Source organism: Capsicum annuum, unplaced genomic scaffold (assembly GCF_002878395.1).
Source record: "Capsicum annuum cultivar UCD-10X-F1 unplaced genomic scaffold, UCD10Xv1.1 ctg62960, whole genome shotgun sequence".
NCBI lineage: Eukaryota > Viridiplantae > Streptophyta > Magnoliopsida > Solanales > Solanaceae > Capsicum > Capsicum annuum.
In genome coordinates, this window is record NW_025871954.1 from 456 (window position 1) to 1,486 (window position 1,031).

General features: G+C 36.9%; 1 protein-coding gene across 1 annotated transcript; it reads left to right on the forward strand.

Annotated features, from left to right (window-relative positions):
* Positions 1 to 119: 119 nt before the first annotated feature.
* Positions 120 to 566, forward strand: LOC124893654 (zinc finger protein KNUCKLES-like). The gene has a single exon (XM_047404562.1). It carries the CDS (start codon positions 120 to 122, stop codon positions 564 to 566), a length of 447 nt encoding a protein of 148 aa, XP_047260518.1.
* The last annotated feature ends 465 nt before the right edge of the window (positions 567 to 1,031 follow it).

Consider the following 1,031-nt stretch of genomic DNA (forward strand, 5'->3'; position numbering starts at 1 on the left):
CCCACCCTCTCCTCTTCTAGCCCTCACCCACTACCCTGCCAGCGCAGCCCCCCTTCTTCTTCCCTCAAAAAATTCATTCTCTTTCTTCTTTCCTCAGAAAATCAATCAAGACCTCATTAATGGAGGATCTCAGCCAGCAGCAACTTGTTTACGATTTTTGTAACCAGCTGCAGCCTAATTCCTCCACCACAGATATGGTGGATCCTTTCATGATCCATATCCCTAAACCAAAACCAAAAGTGTCATCATCTGCTAGAATGTTCTCTTGTCTCTATTGTTCTCGCAAGTTTTGCACTTCTCAAGCACTTGGAGGACTCCAGAATGCTCATAAGCATGAAAAAGCCACTTCTCGCTGTAATATGTTCTCCACCACTTCTACTACGACAGACTCCTCCGACCATATGATCCGACTCCATTTTCTTCAGAACAACCACAATAATGACATGGACCCCTCTTCAAACATTAACCCCTTCACTTCTTCTTCTTCTTCATCTTCTCATGATGGTTTTTATACTCCTCCACCACCACCAAATCTTGGACACCATATATTTATGAATTTCCAATGACTATTTTCAATGACATTCCAATGGTGGAAAATGTTTTCCAGAAGAAAGAAGAAAGGTGTTCATTTTTTTTTATTTTTTATTTTAAATTTCTATTATATTTTAAATATAATATTATTGAAATTAATTTGTTTTACAAATAAATGCACCTTTTTTATTGAAAATGCCATATCAGCATTAGGGGTGAAACTAATACACTTTAAAGATGTTAAGGGGGGTAAATAAACAGAAGTAAAGTTTAAGTGTTAAAGTGAGATGGGAGAACAAGTTCAGGGGGGAAAAGATGTCTTTTCTCCTTACAATTTGATAACCACAATTAGAGGTTACTTCAAGTATGCTGTAAAAGAGGGGTTTCAAAAATGGAGTAAAAATCGGCTTGATAATGAGAGCATTAGGGAGTAAAAGACGGAAGCCAAAAACTGGTTGTTATATGTATAATATTGAGGAGAGAAAAATTACCAAATAAAT